Source organism: Leopardus geoffroyi, chromosome A2 (assembly GCF_018350155.1).
Source record: "Leopardus geoffroyi isolate Oge1 chromosome A2, O.geoffroyi_Oge1_pat1.0, whole genome shotgun sequence".
Classification (NCBI taxonomy): domain Eukaryota; kingdom Metazoa; phylum Chordata; class Mammalia; order Carnivora; family Felidae; genus Leopardus; species Leopardus geoffroyi.
Genome location: NC_059331.1, coordinates 26,026,967 through 26,044,887, shown reverse-complemented (window position 1 = coordinate 26,044,887; position 17,921 = coordinate 26,026,967). Strand labels below are relative to the sequence as shown.

Genomic DNA, 17,921 nt, shown 5'->3' with positions numbered 1-17,921 from the left:
CACCAGCCATGCATATTATATTCATGCTTCTAAAAGTTCCCAGATGGGCACGGGTGAACCAAGCTGCCCAACTACATTCTGTTCGGCTCATATTTGAGACATTTAAATTGCTAGTAGAGCTGAGCAACTAAAAAGTCAATGAATTTCCACGCTAGGCTAACCATGAGAAGAGGGCATAATAGTTACCAAACATAATAACTATTATTAAGAGACCCTGGCAGTCCCAATAAAAGTTGGTCCTAAAAACTTTTAAGAGGCAGAAAGTAGATGAAACACCCCCACTCTGTGGTTGACCAAAACATATTTCTAGACCAAGGGAGACTTGCAAACCATGAGCCTCAACCAAGACCTCCAATTTTAATGCTGGCACAGCTCCGCGGTAATTTGAGGATGAGTCTTGTTACAACCATCAGTATGATCAAAATGATTTCACAAAACGTTTCTGGTCCAGTCTCGTTTTTCCTGAGAAAATGCAATCCCCTTTTCCCATTCTGATCAAAAGGCAGCCATTACCCAAAATTCCCTAAAAGTAGAAAAACATTTGTTAAGGTTTCTCACAACATGTGATATGGTTTTTTTTCTTTGTATTTCTCTATGTTCTTGCAACTCTCTTACAATAAGCACAAATGCAACTCTTTTTTAAGCTTACTTATTTATTTTGAGAGAGAGAAAGAGTGCATGTGAGGGAGGGGCAGAGAGAGGGGGAGAGAGAATTCCAAGCAGGCTCCGCACTGTCAGCCCAGAGCCTGACACGGGGCCTGAATCATGAACCCTGAGATCATCACCTGAGCCAAAATCAAGAGTCAGATGCTTAGCTGACTGACACACCCAGGCACCCCCCAAAACAACATTTTAATATAAAAAAAAAGTATTTAGAAGTGAATTCTGAAGACATGCTGATGATTTTCCTTTGAGGGTTAAAATTTCTCAGACAAGGGTTTGAATCATAGTCTGCCACATATTCAGTGGCTGATCTGGGGCATGCCTCAGTTTCCTCATCTGTATAATGGGGATTACAACAATAACTACATCCCACAGGATTGCAATTAGGCTTCATTTAGCTATCAGTGAAAAGCATTGATCACAATTTCTGGTATTGGTAGGGATTCAATATATATTCATTATTATTAATGAAGCTAGGCTACTATTACTATAGTGACTCTCAGTGGCTTCCATTTATATCCCTTTTCTAAGCCTCGCATGATCACTAGGAAAAGGCCTTATTCTCTAACAGTTGAAGCAAATCATAGACGTTCAGAGAATGACTATGAAGCGCTGAATTCTTTAAGTTCAGCATCACTGTCCCAAAAATGAGGTGTTCTACTGGGACCCTGGACCCCGAGGTCCACTGCACATAATTCCCACTTCACTACTGGCCCCAAAGGATAAGTATTTTGCATTTTCTGAAAGCAAGTCTCTTGCAAACCAATTTAATGTATCAGATTTATTATTCAACCCATCTATGCCTGAAGCTGTGTATTTACCCGATAACTTACTTATTATGTTCCTACTAGGTGCCAAGCTCGGAGCCAAGGAGGTGAACACAGGATTCAACACCTGCCCCTGCATCAGCAGTCATGATCCAGTGGGAGAGCAAAACAGGCAAGTTAGGAGATCTATAGAGCTCAGGAAGCTATGAAATGGGGTGGGCATGGGGTGAGTGAGGAGACGTGGGTGTCCAGGAGAGGGTCTCAAGCCTCCCACCTCAGATGTGACTTCCCACAGGTGTCAAACAAGAGTGCCAAGGGACAGGAGAGGTAATTGTGGTAAGGGATGCATGCCCAACAGGACACGTAATGTGACACCTGGATCATTTCCTATAAAGGACTCCCGGACAGGAGAGGCATTCCCCAGGTGCCAGCTTGCCTCCTTTGGTGCAGATAAGGAATGTGACATGCCACTGCCTAGGTGCTTGCAAGCCAAGATTCCTAAGGCTCCTCCTCTCAGAACAGACTGGGTGCTGCTCCTGGAGGGCTGGAAGCCCCACAGAGAGGCCCCTCATCCCACCAGCTAGACACCATTGGCCTTCCAGCCTCTGCCTCCGCTGACAAGGAGTCTTATAAACACAACCCAGAACCGCCTAGTTACAAAGGCCTTTTCGGGACTGAGCCCTAAGACCTCAGCACCTTTGGTCCCCTGGAGGGTGGCGCCTAGTACCCCACCCCCACCCCCCCTGCCTCGGGCAGGCTTTAAGCCACCAAGGGAACAATCACTTTGTTCTTGAAAAGAAACCCCAGGCCCAGCCATGCTCCTAACAGACCGCAGAATGCCAAATAATTCCCGTTTCCCTGGAATATCTGATAAATCACTTCAGGGAGGTACAGAGGAATCAGGGTGATTCACACAAGCAGTGCAGTACCAGCACGATAAGAACTTGATTATTTTCTTGGGGGCGGCAGGGGACATGAAGGAATCTGATTTTAGCAACCGAGAATCTTTTCAGACCCCAGCCTCCACGGGAGGCCTGCCTCTGCCTCGGTCACAAGCAGCAGGGGGCTGAAAGTAACACCATTCTTGTTTGTAGAAGGAAAGCCGACTGCTGCGTGCCTTTTTTAATCTTAAAATCTGAATTTATGGGCCGCAGCAAATTTACATATCCCTGCCACAAATCCCCACCCATTTCCCTATAGCTCAAAAGCCAAAATTCCACACTGTATTCTCGTTATATCTAAACGGAAATTCCAGAGAAGTTGTCTGGCATGGCAAAAGCTGACCAGCCTTATGAAAATACCCAGAAAGGTGACCCATTTAGTCAAAAGAGCTTTCAGATCTCCATGAGAAAAGGAATTCATGCCAGCATAAAGGGCCTTCAGAGAGGGAGAACAGGAGTGTTGTGTTAACGCCCAGACCTTGCAACAAACCAGCCCCTGCGATTTCTGGGGAAGGCTGAGCACTGAGTAGGCCTGCCAGACCGGCTTCCTTTCTTGGGAGTGCTGTAGGAGAAGCCCTTGGGGACACAAGTTCAGCTCTGGAGCAGCTTGGCGGAGCTACGCGACACAGCAAGGCTCCATGAAGATGAGCCAGGAGCTGCTGGCTTGGCATGGGAGCGGGCAGCGGCTTGTGCCAGGGTGGCCAGACTGATAAAGGCGAAATGCCAGCCAGAAAAGAAAGGTTCTGCTCAGCAGCAGGCACAACCCAACACACTCTCCCGCTGGTTAATGTTTAAAGGTGGCAGAAGGAAAGGATGGAGAGTGAGGTCATTTTGGAGAGGGCACGATTGTGCCAATGGTGACTGTCACCAAGGATCTCCCAGCACAGCGAGGTCTCCACAAACCCCACCACTCCCCACCCCCCCACCCCCGCAAGTGGTGTGCACCGTGAGCCCCACAGGAGTGCAACCAGGAGAAATTCCAGGGGCACCTCCTCCTCATCTCTGGCCTCTAGGCCTTACAAAGGAAGCCCTGCCTGGCTGCCCAAAGCAGCCTCCAGTGGGTCCCCACTGCAAACCTGCAGCGAAATCACTGCCCCTGGGAACCAAATAAAGGCAGAGGTGCCCCAGAACGGAAAAGAAGGCCCCAAAGCTCTACAGTACTGGAAGAGGCATGGCCAACGGGCCAAAAAAAAAGTTTTGTTCTGTAGAAGAGAATTTCAATTTCACATTAATCAAGCTCAAAGAGCATTTCAAGCAAAAAACAAAACAAAAAACAAACAAAAAAAGGACTGAACTAAAGCTGCGTGAATTCTCTCACTACAGTATATCTAGTTTAAGTATGAAACCAAACTTTGAGATGAAAAAAAAAATACTTTGCAGTTTAATGCAGGCAAACATCATGCCTGGCGTGTGAAGGGAGGCTGATTTGAGCCTCAGTTTTCTCACCTGTAAAGTGGAAATAAATACAAAGCCACTCACTTTGCAGGGTTCATAATGAGGATTAGAAGCAATAAAGGCAAGGTACTCAGGACATACTTAGCAGACGGCAGCCATAGGAAAATGTTAGATATTATGTGAGAGGATGCATGTGCACACCTCAACACTCAGTACACAAATGTCTTCATCCGTGTGCATCCTTGGAAAAGCCAAGGAATATGCAGGAGGAGGACAAGTGTCCTCCTTACCTATCCATTCTACCTATGCTAGGTTTTGATGATGGGGGAAAGGAGGAGGTCACATGTTCTGTCAAAATAATTCAGACCTATAACCAGTTCTGACTAAGTGAAAAACCAAACTGCTTTTTGCTTATAGTACAAGAAAATCTTAACCAAGGACATTCTACTGCACAGAGACTGGTCAAAAGGGGATCAGGGAAGGTAAAAGTTATGTTTGGGTATAAGTAAAATTCCATCATTTTTTTTTTTCATAACTAAACAGCTTGTAGAAGAGTTATGACAACTATCTACAACTTATCAAATGAATGTATTTAAGGCAACTGCTGTAAGGCTCTTGGAAGAAAGGTAGCAACTGCATGGATAGCACAGTATGTTTGGGGATGAAAAAAATCATGACACTAAGTGGACAGAATGAAAATACCCAACAGTTCATTCTTTATACCATGTATAACTACTCTCATGTACTGCTTTATCCTTTAGTATATAAAGAGAACCATTTGGTTTTCTAATCATCTTTCCCCAAAACTCTCTCCCTAGAACATGGACTCAATTTCCCAAGAAAAGTGAGCAAGGCACTTAAAAAATACAAGGCCACTTTCCAAGCCCCAGAAGGGGAAAGTGCTGTTGTTTATTATACAGTAACCCGAGCCAATCTGGTGATTATTGAACACGTTTAATGGATAACTAGATTTACAACAGTAATGAAGGATGGCTTCTAGTAGAATGTCATGAAAGGCAATTTTAATCATTATAAGAGCAGGAAATAGCACCCATTTAGACTGAAATGACTCATTCCATCGGGCTTATTCATTTGGTTCAACGTGTTGGGGGAAAGGGACAGAATTATAGATCCACCTCCTTAACTGAGGATAACCAAACATCAAAACTAAATGCAGAATAGCAACAACATGGGGGGCAGGGGGAGGTGAAATGCAGAAATACAAGCCCTCAGGGGGCCTCCAAACAGGGTATATGTACCACAAGGTGAGCAAGATAATTCATTAGAGCACAGGAAAAATCAGATTTCATATTTGGATTTGTCATCTAAAATGAAGGTAAGTGTTACTAATATTTAATATACAGACTGACAATAATATATGAATATAGCTTATAAATTTGCATATATGAGAAAGGGGCACATTAAAATTTTTTACTGGCAGGAATGACTGGAGTAACAGTCAAGAGGGCCCCAGATCAGATGATCCATTTCAGCTGGGTTCACCTACCCTACACCAAGCATCCTCAAGGAAGATGCCTGGCTGGCAGCCTCCTGCCTCAGAAGGCCCTTTGTGAGACAGCTCCTGTCACCTGTGCCACCCTTCTGACCTCCGTGTGACAAACTCTGTGCCTCACTTGGCTGTCTGTTCGCCTGCCTAATTCTAGTCAGGGTATAGGCCCCGGCTTAAAGGCTCCAGGGAGCCCTCCAGACTACCCATCCCAGCCTGAGGGAAGGTGCTCCTCTCCCCTACCACCCCCCCCCCCCCAGAGGGCTTGCCCTCTAGATCTTTACTACCTCCAGAGTGGCCTACCACCGCCACCAACAGTAGCAACTGGGAGGGGGCTGGAAGTACGGAATCTCAGCCTTCTCACCTGACCTACTGATCAGACCCACAGTTTTACCAAGGTCCCCAGGTGATTTTTGTGTGTGCCTGAAGGTTCGAGGACACTCTCTGGTTACTCCCTCCTCTGCATTGAGCAGTATAGGACGCAAGCTGGGGCCTTGACTCTCATTATCCCTCTGGCCCTAGCACCGGGCCTGGCCCAGAGTTGGTCATTCCTAGATTTACTGAATAAGGAAAGGAAGAAAGAAAGGATCTTAGGAGGCATCTGCATCAGAAGTTCCAAGCTGGGGGGAAGGAAATATCTGACACACCAGATGACAGCAGTAGGACTGGCCAGAGAGTAGATGGAAAACAAGACAAAGTCCTAGACTTTAAGGGTTCAGAAGCATATTGATATCAATAATGTTAATGCCAGCACTATGCTATAAACTTAACTTAGTCACATATAACGCTCTCAGCAACTAAGATAGGAACAACTATTCTCCATTTTACAAATGGGGAAACTGAGGCTCAGAAAGGTTAAGGCAGTGGACCAGAGTTGCACAGCTGTTAGGGAGCAGAGTGGGGCTTAGAATCCTGGCAATCTAGCTTCAGACGCACGTCCTGAACCCTTCAGCTATATCTACGATAGCCTACTATGTGCTGACCCAGAGGCCATTTATGGAGAAAGCAGATGACGTGGTACCCCAGCCCTGAAACCACTGCAGCCAAGGCCCAAAGGCTCTGAGCCTGAGCGTCTGTTGCCCAAGGAGCAAGGCAGCCATCCTCAACTACCCGGTACACCCGCCCCAGCACAAAACCAGTGTCCCGGCAAGGAGGAGAGGGGTAGTGCCCAGGAGACATAATCTGGGTCCAAATCAAAGCCCTCCCTTCAGCACAGCCTCTCCAAGAACGAAGGCAGCTGCTGCCCGGCACTCTGGCTCTGCCGTTGCTGGAGGAGCTCCGCAGAGCCCAAACTGCCATCTGGAAGTGATCTGGCCCAGAGATTCCCGCACGGGGTGAAAGGATGGAATGACCAGCTGCCCCAAGCTCCAGTCCAGGTCTCAGAAACAAAGCTGCTATGAATGGGCCTCGGAGGCAGCCACAACATAACCAGGGGTCCTCCCCTTCCAAGGAGGCTAGTCCACAGCCCTGTTATAGCAAGCAGCAGCGACACTAGCCAACCAAGCTGGACTCCCCAGTGTGGCCCTGATTTCAAACGTCCTTTAGGCGTGCAAACCCTCCAGCATGGCTGTTGAGAACACTACTGGCCAGTACTTTATTTATTGAGTAAACACTCACACGGCACTTACCATGTGCTGTTCCAAACATTTTTTAAAATATTAACTTGTTTAATTTTTATAACAACCTTTTAAAGGAGGCAGTTATCATTCCCATTTTGGTGATAAGGAAACCAAGGCACCGAAGTTTCTTAACAGCTACTTAGTGGCAAGTGGGATTTGAATCAAGAATCCTTGCTCTTGGGGCGCCTGGGTGGCGCAGTCGGTTAAGCGTCCGACTTCAGCCAGGTCACGATCTCGCGGGCCGTGAGTTCGAGCCCCGCATCAGGCTCTGGGCCGATGGCTCAGAGCCTGGAGCCTGCTTCCGATTCTGTGTCTCCCTCTCTCTCTGCCCCTCCCCCGTTCATGCTCTGTCTCTCTCTGTCCCAAAAATAAATAAACGTTGAAAAAAAAAAAAAGAATCCTTGCTCTTAACTAAGGTAAGATCCACATCTCGCACTGTGTTACTTTGTTGCAAATGGCCCAGAACTCGTTAATTCTGACAAAGTAGGCAACTTTGCTACTTTTAAAGCATTCTCTACTACTTTCGCCTAAAAAGACACACTTGGCGTTTACCAGGTAGTTCAGGAAAGAATAGAATTCAGGATTACTGTATTTGTATGTTATTTGGGTGGGGGCAGGGCAACAGGAAGGAAAAGGGGCTGAGTGCCATGGTGACCCACCACCCTGGAAACTCTGCCCGGTGACCCAAGGTCTTGGGAACACACACCCTGCCTGCTCTGGGGCGCTGGCCTGGCACAGGCACCTTAAGTAAACATTAGGGTCAGACCGCATCCTCTGAAAAGGAAAGAATTCCTTCTTCTAAAGGATCAAACCAAAACACACCACCCAAACTTCCAGGCAGCCTTGATTGTCATTCTTGGGCTGGGAGACCCCTTTTTCTCCAAATTGGCTAAGCTGCCCAGCGTCAGAAAGGTTTTTGGAAAAACAAGTAAATAAAACTGCCAGCTCCTGGCAGGCAACTAGAATTATTTATGCTGAGGCCTCACTATGAACTGCCCAAGACAGACCAAGAAACTGAAGAAAATCTTCAACTTTTGGATGCAGCCTAGACTGGGCCCACCTTACAACAAATCACAAATGTGAATAAACAGCCAGAACTGTCTTTCCCTGCATTCTAGGCAGAAAAACCAGTCCTCTGGCAGCTTCTGGCCATCTCATGTCTCAGAGCTGGGCGCCTGTATACAACTCTTATGATTCTCAACAATGTACATTGTTGGAAGTTATCCAAAGTATACAAAACCCTGTATCCATTCAAAGATACCTTCCCAGATTATGGACTAAAACACCATCCATTAAGTAGCAGGAAATACCACCACCACCACCGCCGCCACTACTCCCCTCCCCCTCCCCCCCAAAAAAACCCCTGTGAACACAGGGCAGCCATTCCCTCAACAAGTTCATCTTGATGCTAGATGCAAACTGATTCTGCTCACCTCTTGACGTGACACTCATCTCATGGGACCCTCATCCCAGTTCAGAGGATTCATCCTCTCACCTAAAGCCTTGAGATTCCCTCTTTGCTCAAGACTTCGTTCAAGGCTCAAAGCGTGAGTGTCCAGCTGCTACCCCAACATCCCAGACTTGCAAAATCTGGTGTTTCCGGGGCTCTCCGGCTGGGGGAGAGGGGCTGTATTTCACTCATTTCTGACGATGAAAAGCAGGTCAGTTAAGGGTCAGTTTCACAACTGGGCAGACCCAGCTTCCAGTCACCATTTAGTAGCGGGGTGATCTCCGCAAGTTACTTCACTCCTGTTTCCTCATCTTTAAGTGCAGATAATAATACTAACAACAACCACAGAAATAACAGCAGTGACCATTTTCTAAGCACTTAGAACCAGGGCAAGCCTTGTACCCTCCCAGTGACTTGGTGAAGCAGATGGTTACATAGACAAGGAAACCAAACCTTGAGGATTCCAGGCGGTGATCAATGGGGTGATGAACAGAACACACAGAACACCTAGTGTGTCCCAACAAACTGGAGCCAGGGTCTTTGTCAGCACAATGCAACAGAGACTAAGCAGTGAATACTTGAACTGAAGTCCGAGCTGGAAGGGACTTTCTTCTGAAGGGCCATTACCCAGAACAGCCCCGGGAGCAGGGAGAAGAGGCCTCAGGCATCACCCCCATGGGACTTCTGGCACTTGGCAAGTCTCCCTCCAGTCTTCAGAGGCTGGAAAACCTGTTTACTGTGAGATCTTTCTGGAGAGCAACTAGGCAGCCAATGATAGGAGTCATAAATGTGGTCACACTCTGACCCAGGAATGCCACTTGGGGGAATAGGATCCAAGACATAATTTTAAAATAAAATGAAACAATGTAGTCTGTGGTGGGAACAGGTCCACAGCAAAAAGTTGCCAACAGCCCACAAGTCCACAACCAGAGAAGGGGAGGCTAATTGGGAATGTCAGGACAATGCTATGTCCTAGGTGGGTTCAGGAATGAAAATCATGAGGGTCAACAGGAAAATGTAAGGGACCAGACAAAGTCTAGAATGAGACCCCCAAGTTCAGGGCAGTGACGGGAAGCCACGGCGGAGCCAGCACAGCCTCTGTAAACAGTTGGTAAATTAGGCAGTCCAGGATTTTCTGGTGCTGTGGTTTCATTTGTTTGTTTGTTTTGTTTTGCTTTTTTGAAGAGATTTCATGTCATGTTTGGATACTCCTGATTTACTTTAAGTCTCTTCGCCCATTTAATTAAACAAATACACATTTTTAAAACAAAGAAGAAGCGATCCCAGTTGAGCTCAGCCAAGCCTTGAGATTCCCCAGAAGGAAAGCTGGTTTCTGAAAAGGGGAGAGTTCCAGGATAATTCTGGGGCTCTCCTTCCACAGCTGTAGGAGATGGGACCCCAAAAAAGAGGCAGCCTGTTACACAGCTCTGCAGAGAAGCCACCCTTGATGGGGCGGCTGCCTGGGCCCAGGAAGCAGGAAGCGGCCCTACCTGCCAGGGCAGGTGTGGGGGAAGGGGAGGGAGAGGCCAGAGGAGACTCAGCCTAGAGGGAACCCCTTTTGCTCTGGAGAAAGTCCCAGCAGCCACACCCACCCGGTGCAGCCCATCACCCACCACCCTTTCCTCCTATCACAGGAGTCACTATAAGGCTTGGCTTTCTCTGGAAGAGACCCCAGTCCCATGCCTGGGTCAGCTCCTCCAGCAAGAGCCTCACCTGGCAGAACACACACACACACACACACACACACACACACACACACACACACTATTGGTGCACACACTTTCTCTGCCCATCCACGCTATGTACACACTACATCCTCTGTACACATAAAAGTGCACACACACACCCACATAACTACACACCCCTTCCCCCTACAGTCACAGCCCATGCCCTCAGCAGCCTTGTGGCTTTCCTGGAAGCTTTCAACTACCCCAGGTCCTAGCGGGGACCTGACCCTCATTCTCTCTTCCCAGCGGAGGGGAGCGGAACCTGACACCAACTCCCTCCCCCTTCTCAGGAAGACCCTGGTGTGGGGAAGGCTAGGAGAGGAAGGCAAAGTCTCCTTTCATTGTACCCGCTTCCCTTCCATTCTCAGCGAGACTCTTCCTACTTCCAAGACCTTGGACAAGTCGATTAACTCTCTGGACCCCCCTCCTTGTCTGTAAAGTAGGTCTAAGGACACCCCAACTCCCAGCTTGTGTAAGGACTGAGAACTTGGAAGGCTGCTGGCACACAGCACGCACAAGTTTGGGCTCTCCCTACAAAACAGTAGTTACTATACCACTACCGTCCCTAAATGATCACTTCGGCGGCAGAGCTGGCTCACCCCAAGGCACCCAGCCAGAGCTGAGCTGGGAGCAGAGGAAGAGAGGAGGACACCCCCCCCCCCCGCAGCTCCCCTTCCCACCTCGGGGCCCACACCCAAGCCAGAGACGGCGGGGGAGGGTAACAGGTCGCCGTCCCCACCTGAGCGGAGAGGCCCCAGGCTCGGAGAACTGTCCCTCCCCAAGTCTCCCGCCAGGCGTCAGAGCCACCGCCCGTTCGTCAGCCGCTGAGCGCACCAGCCTGGGCGCAGCGGGGTGAGCGTTTTGGGGAACATCTGAGCGGGGCCCCACTTCTGTGGACCGTGGACCAGAGGTTTCCAGCTCCCCCTCAGGGGCACCGCGAGTGCGGAAAACATGCCACAGCCCCAGCTCTCCCCGTGCAGCCCCAACCCAAGCCCAGGATCCACAGCCCCCCAAGGACGCACAGCGAGGCCATCACACAAAGTCCTAGCCCAGGAAAAGGCACTGGGAAGGAGACCTAGGAATCCTGCGTCCCCACTCCCAGGAGGACAACGCACCCCGCTTCAGCGCCCACACCCAGCCCGCGGCTGCTGGGCGCGGTGGGGGCGCGCGGCAGGGGGACCCAGGCTTCCCCCCCGCGCACGCGCGGGGGCGGGAGAGTACACCTCGGCGCCCGGCTGGGCCAGGGCACTCACCGATGGACACGAGCTTGATGCTCTCACGGTCCAGGAACTCGAGGGCCACGGACACGTTCTCCAGCTGCATCTGGCGGAAGGTGGGCCGCTGGTGGTACTTGCGGTACATGCGTTTCTGGCTGAGCACCTCGAGCAGCGCGATGAGCCGCAGCCCATCGCTCAGGTCGGTCTGCAGGTTCCCGATGCGTTTGTTCACACACTTGAGGTGCTCGTTGCACCAACGCGTGAAGGTGTTCTGCTGGATCTTCTTCCACGGCGCGTCCTCCGCCAGGTCCTTCTCAGTTACCGGCATCCTGGCGGCGGGGAGAGCGCAAAGCGCAGCGACTGCCCGGGACTGGCGTCGGGAGGCCCAAGGGCCGGGGGAGCGAGAACCGAAGCGGAGCGGGAGCGGGGCTCGAACTCGCTGCTACTAGAGCCGCGGCCGGGACTGCTCTGCAGCCGCCTGCCCCTCGCCGCGCGAGGCGTCTGGACCCGCGCCTGCGCACTGAGCCGACCCGCCCTCGAGGCCCCGCCCCGTCCCAACCCCTCGGCGGGCGTTCCCGGACCACGCTCGCCCCCTGCGGTCCCAAGCGTGCACTGCACCCCACGGCCGGCAAGGTGTCCAGGGACCCCGTGCTCGGTGCTCACTACCTAGGCGAAAAGGAAGCCAGTGGGGAGACATTGGTTTAAGAAGAAGGTCACCGGAGTAAGGGGCGTTCAGGATGGGCGGGAGCGGCGGCGTGGGCCATGAGAGAGGGGAGTGCGGGGAGTAAGTAGTACTTGATCCACGTATAGGTTCGGTAAGGTTCAATAAAGGTTTTTATTGACCTCCTGCTGTGTGCCAGACCAAAGTGTTAGGCACTGGAGGACACGGAGAAGGAATGGACACTTTACTATTTGTATCAGTTAAATTCACGTGAATTATAATAGTGTCATCAGTAGCATTTACTGAGTGCCTATTGTGTGGGAGGCCCTCTTAGCACTTGAGAACTAACGGTAAATAAAACAAACATTTCCTGGCTCCTGGGTGGCTTAGTCCTTAAGCGTCCACTCTTGGTTTCACTCTGGTCATGATCTCACAGTTTCTTGGGTTAGAGCCCCACTTTGTTAGTGCAGAACCTGCTTGGGATTCTCCCTTTCTCTGCTCCTCCCCACTCTCGATGTCTCTTTCTCTCTCAAAATAAATAAATAAACTTAAAAAAAATTTTTTTTTAAATAAGACAAACTTATTCCTTGACCTTGAGGAATTCATACAGTAATGGGCGAGAAAAGTACAAATCAACTATCACAAACAGCTTAGTAGTAGTAATAGAAATGAATAATTTGCAGTGCATATCAGTTTACTAATGCTGCTGTAGCAACTTACCAAAACTTTGTCTTTAAAAAGCCACAAATTTATTATCTTGCAGTTCTGTAGCTTAGATATCCCTCATGGGTTTCACTGAACTAAAATCAAGGTGTTAGCAGGATGCATTCCTTACTGTAGGCTTAGGGAAGAATCTGTTTCCTTGCCTTTTCCAACTCCTAGAAACCTCCCTCATTCCTTGGCTGTGGCCTCTTCCTCCATCTTCAAAGCCAGCAACATCAGGCTGAGGCTTTCTCACACCGTCATCTCTCTGGTTCTCCATAGTCACATCTTCCTCTTTTAAATTTTTTTTTTTCAACGTTTATTTATTTTTGGGACAGAGAGAGACAGAGCATGAATGGGGGAGGGGCAGAGAGAGAGGGAGACACAGAATCGGAAACAGGCTCCAGGCTCTGAGCCATCAGCCCAGAGCCTGACGCGGGGCTCGAACTCACGGACCGCGAGATCGTGACCTGGCTGAAGTCGGACGCTTAACCGACTGCGCCACCCAGGCGCCCCTGCATCTTCCTCTTTTAAAGACCCTTGTGATTCCATCCAGACAGTTGGTTAACCCAGGATATTTTTAGATCAACTGATTAGCAATCTTAATCCCATCTACAGCCTTAATTCCTCTTTGCCATGTAAGTCATATTGACAGGTTCCGGAAATTAAGATTTGGACATCTTTAGGGGCTGTTATTCTGCCTACAAACACCATATATTGAGTACCTGCTGTGTACTCATCCAGGCCCTGCGCTAGGTGCTGGGATATGGCAGAAACTCAGGCCAAACCTCTACTGTCAAAAGCTGAATAATTATAAAAGTAGCAGCTAGCTTTTCCTGAGTACCTGCTCTGCCCCTGTGCTAAGAGCTGTGCTAAACAGTTCCTTGGCTATTGGCCACACCTGACGAGAGTTAACTGGGAGGTTAAGGGACTTGCCCAAGGCATACAATACAAACAGGACTGGAATGCAGGTGTGTAAGAAAAGCACAGAGTGTCCTGGGGCCAAGAAGAGACCCATAACCTAGGTTTAGGGACAGGGGTCTTCCTGGGGAATCTGAGTTGGGCAGGATGGAGGTCAAGGGCTTCCAGCCTGAGGGTTGCCCAGGAGAAGCCAGCAGATTTGTGGTTGTAACATTTATACAAACAAGTCATTTGCATACAACACTGAAGTGCTTTGTTCAGACAGATTGCCTCACTCACTGGAATGCTCAAAACAGCCGGGGGGCTGGGGGGAGAATGGATTACCTGGCCCTGGCCCATAGTAGGAACAAAATAGCTATTTGAAGGACCGTTCCACTCCTTCAGTGATTAAGTAAAGAAATTTGCTAGAAGTCAGCTGGTATGGACTAGGCAATGCTGGTCTTGAATCTGATTCTAACTCCAAAGTCTGCACTATGTCTAAAGACCCCCTGAGAACCCTGTTCTCAGCCTGGGTTTTGCCTTTGTTCACACCATCTGAGCACCAAAATCACTAGAGGCAGTGTTGGTAACCTTTGCCTCCCTCATACCCAAGTTTCCTGGTTCCCCATGCTTTCTCCACCCAAACTCATCCATCAAAACTTATCAGCCAGTGTCTCACGCCCCAAGGCACCTGCTCCCTGCCAGGGAAGATTGGAGCTAATGGAGAAAGGGGGCTAAGGCCCCCTTTCCCATATAATTGTTTTCATCAGGCCTTGACACAAATAACTAAATAATTCTGCATGTAAAATACCCAGTACACTTCACCCAGAGCTGAGACACCCCGTTTCAGGACAAGTCTAGTGATTCTCTCTACCCAGTCAGAAGAAACCAAAGAGTTCTCCAGGGAACAATTCATGGGAGATGAAGGGGCCTCGGCAATCACGGTAGAGGTAGAGGTCAGTGGCTTGAGAACTGAGGAGAGGAAGCACACAAAGTCTTCAGATGACTCCTCGTCAATATTTGATAAAAGAAAAGGGCTGAACAACTCAGGTAGACATTTCTGCAGGTAGCATTTTAGCCAGTACATTTCATAGTTTTGCCCGACAAGGCCTTCATTTAACAAATACCCAATCCCTGTTTTCTAAATTCTGTCCTAGCCTTCTCTGATCTCTTGGTATAGAACTGTCCAAAGTGGAAGAGTGTAAAGCAGTGAAAAGCCCAGGCTTTGAGTGTGACTTTTGGCTATTCTGGCTTTGTGATCTTGAACAAATAGCCTCTGCAAGCTCCAGTCTTCTGGTCTAGGTAGTGGAGGTAACACACCTCTTCCTAGGGTGCTTCGATAAGGCAAGCAAAACTCTTAGCATAGTGCCTGGCACACAATAAGCACTCTATAAAGGTAGCTGGAAACCAAGCAAAATTAAGAGACCTCACTACCAGTCCCTGAAAAAGCCGGAATTAGCTGCATTTTCCCTAGCTGACTCTAGCGTGTCTCTGTAAAAAGCCATGGCTCCCCTCCATGTCCGTTACTCACAGATATGCTGACACCAATCTGCTTCAGCCCCGAGAGATCCCAGTCAGAATAAACCGACTGAGAAAACACAAGTAGAGCCATAACCCCTACAGGTCAGCGTAGACCTGGCAGGACAGCAGCAGATGCGCAGACACCCACGAGAAGACTGGCTGAACTTGAGGATAAACACCGGTGGAAGACTGAAGCACTATGAGTCTACTTCTCAACGTTGTACAAGTCGCCGGATCAGCGGGATGGAAGGGGTTCTTCTTTCCAAGCAAGTGTGTGAAAGTTCACCTGATCACCTCCATGCTTTTGCTCAGACAGTTCCCTCTGCCTAGAATGCTCTCATCTCTCCTTTCAACATGGGAAACCCATGCCTGTCCTTTAGTCTTCACTCTCTCTCTCTCTCTCTCTCTCTTTTTTTTTAATGTTTATTTTTGAGAGAGAGAGAGAGCGGGGAAGGGGCAGAGGGCGAGGAGGACAGAGGATCCGACGCTGACAGCAGAGAGCATGATGCGAGGCTCGAACTCAAGAACCGTGAGATCATGACCAGACCCAAAGTCTGATACTTAACCCACCGAGCCACCCAGGAGCCCCTAGTCCCTCACTCTTACAGCCCTTGCAGTCACACCACCTATTTTATGCTAAGGTTTAGTTGCTGTTTTCTGTGCCACTTGTTGAAGGAGGGCAACTGTCACATCTGTCTCCTGGCAGGGTGTAGGCTGGGGTTTAAGACCTAATAGAACCTATACTGTCTAATAAAAATATCATGAGAGCCACATTATAATTTTTTTCCACAATATAATTTTTAATTTTCTAGTAACGCTTAAAAGTTAAATGTCACTTTAAAAGAAACAGGTGAAATTACTTACAATAATATATTTTAACCAATAATAAGATGACCAACTCAGGGCACCTGAGTGCCTCAGTTGGTTAAGCGTCAGACTTCAGCTCAGGTCATGATCTCACGATTGTGTGGGTTTGAGCCCCATATCAGGCTCTGTGTTGACAGCATGGAGCCTGCTTAGGATTTTCTCTCTCTCTCTCTCTCTCTCTCTCTCTCTCTCTCTCTCTCTCTCTCTGCCCTTCCGCTGTCTCTCTCAAAATAAATAAATAAACTTAAAAAAATAAGATGACCAATTGTCCTGATTTGCCCAAGACTAAGGGGTTTCTTGGGTTGCAGGCCTTTCATTTCAGTCCTAAACCAGGAATGTCTGTGGCAACTAGAACAAGTTGATCACTTTACCCAATATATCTGAAAAGTTATAATTTTCAGATATACAATTAATATTTTTAAATATATTACTGTCTTTGAAGTCTGACATGTGTTTTATACCTACAGCATGTCTTTTTTAAAAAAAAAATATTTGTTTGGGGCACCTGGGTGGTTCAATCAGTTAAATGACTGACTTCTGCTCAGGTAACGATCTCACAGTTCCATGAGTTCGAGACCCACGTCAGGCTCTGTGTGGACAACTCAGAGCCTGGAGCCTGCTTCAGATTCTGTGTCTCCCTCTCTTTCTGCCCCTCCCCCCACTCAAGCTCTGTCTTTCTCTCTCTCAAAAATAAATATACATTAAAAATTTTTTTTTAATTAAAAATAGTTGTTTATTTAAGTAATCTCTACATCCAACATGGGGCTCAAACTCACGACCCTGAGACCAAGAGTTGCATTCTTCTCCGATGGAGCCAGCCAGGTGCCCTGCTTATAGCATGTCTTAATTCAGACTCGGCACATTGCCAACGCTCAATAGCTGCCTTTAGCTACTGGGGGTTATCATACTGAACAACGCAGGTATAGAGATATACTTGATATTGCAATAAACCAGTTAATAAGCTAGAGACACATAACACTCTTACTAGGGTCCTGATCTTGGAATCCTGCCCCTATGTGTGAAACCCACCTCCACACTTCAGGATCCACAGCTCTGTGAAAGGGGTCCCAGGTGAACCTGGATTGTGTGGTTTCTTGGTGTCCTGGGGTCCACTGCTATGGTAGCATGTCAGAATATTTGTAACAGTAAAAACGGTAAAATAAATAATAATAATAATAGAAGCTTCCTTTTCTTGAGTACTGCCATTTTCTCTTTTTCTTTTCTTTTTTTAAACATTTATTCATTTTTAAGAGACAGAACACAAACAGAGGAGGGTCAGAGAGAGAAACACAGAATCCAAAGCAGGCTCCAGGCTCCAAGCTGCCAGCACAGAGCCTGATGCAGGGCTCAAACCCACCAACCGCGAGATCACGACCTGAGTCAAAGTCAGATGCCTAACCTACTGAGCCACCCAGGCGCCCCTTCTCATTTAATCATCATAACAACCCCAGGTGATGTTGTTATTATTTCCATTTTACAGGTAAGGAAATGGGGGCTGAGAGAAATAATCATATGCCTAAGGTCACAGAGTGCTAAACTGGATACTAAGTCTAAGGAAGGGCTAAGACAATAGTCAAGATTAAGAGCAGGGAGCTGGGGTTGCCTGTAACCTACATTAACTATGTACCTTTGGAGGGTTTCTGACAAATGAGAAGCCATGTGCAAAGCACTTAGCATGTATCTGTGAGAGAGCTACCGCCATGATTATGATATGACAATGTCTGTTAATGTCATGATTACGCTACGAGTGGACATCAAAGAGCAAAGACTGAAAGTTTCCAAAGGGAACAGAGATGGAGAACGAGGACTTGCAAAATGAACTGACGTCCTCCCCAGTTACATCTTTGCCCCAGGGCGGGGGCCTTCTCAGTTGTAATTTTACACCGAGGTCCACACCCTGCCAGAAAGAAAGAGGAGCAAACTGTACGTGAGAACATTTGCTCTGCCTCCATCCCCTCAAGGAAGAGGAGCTGGTTCTCTCAGC

The 17,921-nt window shown here is 48.3% G+C and overlaps 1 protein-coding gene across 7 annotated transcripts in view; it reads right to left on the bottom strand.

Annotated features, from left to right (window-relative positions):
• FLNB (filamin B) overlaps nucleotides 1–11,787 on the bottom strand; it is a 143,162-nt gene extending 131,375 nt beyond the window's left edge. For 4 of the 7 annotated variants that reach the window (XM_045493338.1, XM_045493339.1, XM_045493340.1 and 1 more), the window contains exon 1: nucleotides 11,323–11,786. In XM_045493338.1, coding sequence (XP_045349294.1) covers nucleotides 11,323–11,614 — 292 coding nt within the window. In that variant the 5' untranslated portion in view covers nucleotides 11,615–11,786. Of the gene's footprint in view, nucleotides 1–11,322 lie in introns of all 7 variants that reach the window. The other 3 variants (XM_045493341.1, XM_045493343.1, XM_045493344.1) reach the window with 2 other exon arrangements.
• Nucleotides 11,788–17,921: the final 6,134 nt, after the last annotated feature.